Source organism: Zingiber officinale, chromosome 11B (assembly GCF_018446385.1).
Source record: "Zingiber officinale cultivar Zhangliang chromosome 11B, Zo_v1.1, whole genome shotgun sequence".
NCBI lineage: Eukaryota > Viridiplantae > Streptophyta > Magnoliopsida > Zingiberales > Zingiberaceae > Zingiber > Zingiber officinale.
This window is the reverse complement of record NC_056007.1, coordinates 52,819,599-52,821,751: the sequence shown is the minus strand read 5'-3', so window position 1 is coordinate 52,821,751 and position 2,153 is coordinate 52,819,599. Positions and strand designations below refer to the sequence as shown.

Sequence of the window (2,153 nt, the reverse complement as noted above, 5' to 3'; positions counted from 1 at the left end):
GGTCTAACTCCCGTCTTTCATAGATTGTTGACTATCACGCCCTCTTGAATATTGACTGTCACGTCCCCTTGACTTTTGGCTATCACGTCCCATTGACTTTTGACTACCTGACCCCCTAGGGTCCCTCCTTTACGCGTCATATCAATATGCATGTCTTCTTGTGTCACGTTAGATAGTTTATCTGTAATTCATGTTTTCGAATCATGTTCAAGCTAAGGGTTCATCTTTTAACTATATATTAAAAATAACCAATGTTGGCCCTAGCTCATTGAACAATTGCTCACAAATTATGGTTTTTGACAGCCATAACAAATCCCATATTGTTCTTCTTCAGAAATACATATCAAACTTATTATAAATTATCTTTTGTAGAGATTGACAAACATGAATATATACATCAAAGAATGAATTATTGCAGATACAAATGCAATGAATAAGCAACAATATTGATATGATATTATTAACTTTCGTTGGTTTTCTAGAACTGAGATTGGATCCAATCGATAGTCTTCTTATCCACCTGGAAAGCCTTTGAAAGAATATCATCCGAGATGTTTGGCTTTGACCCAAAGACAGTATTGGCGATGGTGATTACTCCTGGATTTTGGCTACTTAGAAATGACATCGCAAGAGCCCTCGTCCTACCAAGATTGAACTGGAAGTGAATTAGGCCTTGAGGGAATACGAACACATCACCCTTGTTAAGCACTTTGGTCACCAACTTGTTCTCGGGATTGGACGTTATGAATCCAACGTAGAGTGAGCCTTCCAACACTGTTTGGAGCTCTGTGGCACGAGGGTGGATGTGCGGAGGATTGAGACCGCGGGGGGCATAGTCCACTCGAGCCATGGAGATGCCAAGAGTGTTGAGGCCGGGAATTATATTTGCATTTATGAGCGTCACATTGGAAGCAACTTTGTTCATGGTGCTACGAGGCACATTGAGACCCGACAAGAAGAAGTCATCAGCTTTAACGAGTTCTGGATTCTTGCAAGTGAATCCATTCACAATAACTGCATATAAATACATTGAAGCGTGTATATAAATTAATCATCGATCATCTCCATGCATATATATGTTGGGAAAGATTTAAGGTAACAAATATACATATATGTAAGCTAGGTAATTAGTATACCTTTGGACATGCTGTCTGCAACACAGAAGTCTTGAAGGGCGCCTGGATCACGGGCTAAAGCTTGAGAGAAAGACAAAGCTGCAACGAGAGCAACAACAAGCAGGAGGGATAGCTTAGAAGCCATGGAATCGTTGAAGAGAGAAGGTAATTAAGATGGGAGAGCTTGATTAAGGAGGATTTTGATTTCGTTATGGCAGAACCGCAGAAGCATAAGTGGATTTTTATAGAGAGAGAGGCCATGAATGCGTTGACATGGCAATGCCTTGTGGGAGCTGTAGATTGGGAGAGTTTGAATTTGCTATTAAACTGGAAGATTTCTGATTGACAAACAGAAGTTTACAAGATTAGATTCGCGAGCAGGAATCAGTCTCTTTTATTTTCTTAAAAGAGTTGTTGGGTGTGGGGCCTACTTTACGTGTTTGAATTGGTAAATCAAACCGCAATGATTGGCAATAAAGATTAAATGACAGCCGTTCGTGGCCGTCTCCCTTGCCGCGTGGCCACTCACGGGTGCGTGCCTCACACACCCGTTGGCGCGGTCGCCTCTTGAAGTCGTCACCGTTGCTGCCTCGTGCAGCAGGACCTGCGTACAAGTGAATCCCAACATGAACCGTGCACACATCCTCGTCCCTGCATAAAGTCCCTTCCGATTCTCATGACTGTCTTAAAGTAAATTGACTATTTTAACGGTCCTAATGTAGGTTTCATAAATATAACAGTAAATTTTGTTGGTCAAAATTTGGCCAACTAGAAATCTGTATCACCCAATTATAATACATGCATATGCATGCATGTAATTAACATACACATCTGATATTACTAAAATGTCTTTGTATATGCATGCATTTTAGCTGGTCAGATTCTGACCATTTAGCACTATCCTTAAGATAATATTATCACATATATTGCCATTAAAAAAACAATTTTTTAGGGATGAATATTTAGACGAATTTATTTTTCGTCCCAAATTTTTTAATAAAATTTATGACAAAATAATAAATTGTTGTAAATTAGCAA

At 39.6% G+C, this 2,153-nt stretch overlaps 1 protein-coding gene across 1 annotated transcript; it reads right to left on the bottom strand.

The window, feature by feature from the left end:
• Positions 1-330: 330 nt before the first annotated feature.
• LOC122034616 (putative germin-like protein 2-1) lies at positions 331-1,465 on the bottom strand. Its single transcript, XM_042593930.1, has 2 exons — positions 1,137-1,465; positions 331-1,014 (listed from the first exon to the last, which is right to left on the bottom strand). Exons 1-2 carry the CDS (start codon positions 1,258-1,260, stop codon positions 479-481), a joined length of 660 nt encoding a protein of 219 aa, XP_042449864.1. The 5' UTR covers positions 1,261-1,465; the 3' UTR covers positions 331-478.
• Positions 1,466-2,153: the final 688 nt, after the last annotated feature.

Coding starts and splice junctions, on each gene's coding strand:
- LOC122034616 (XM_042593930.1), bottom strand. CDS start 1,260: ATGGCTTCTAAGCTATCCCTCCTGCTTGTTGTTGCTCTCGTTGCAGCT. Junction 1,015..1,136: donor TGCAGACAGCATGTCCAAAG/GTATACTAATTA, acceptor ATTTATATGCAG/TTATTGTGAATGGATTCACT.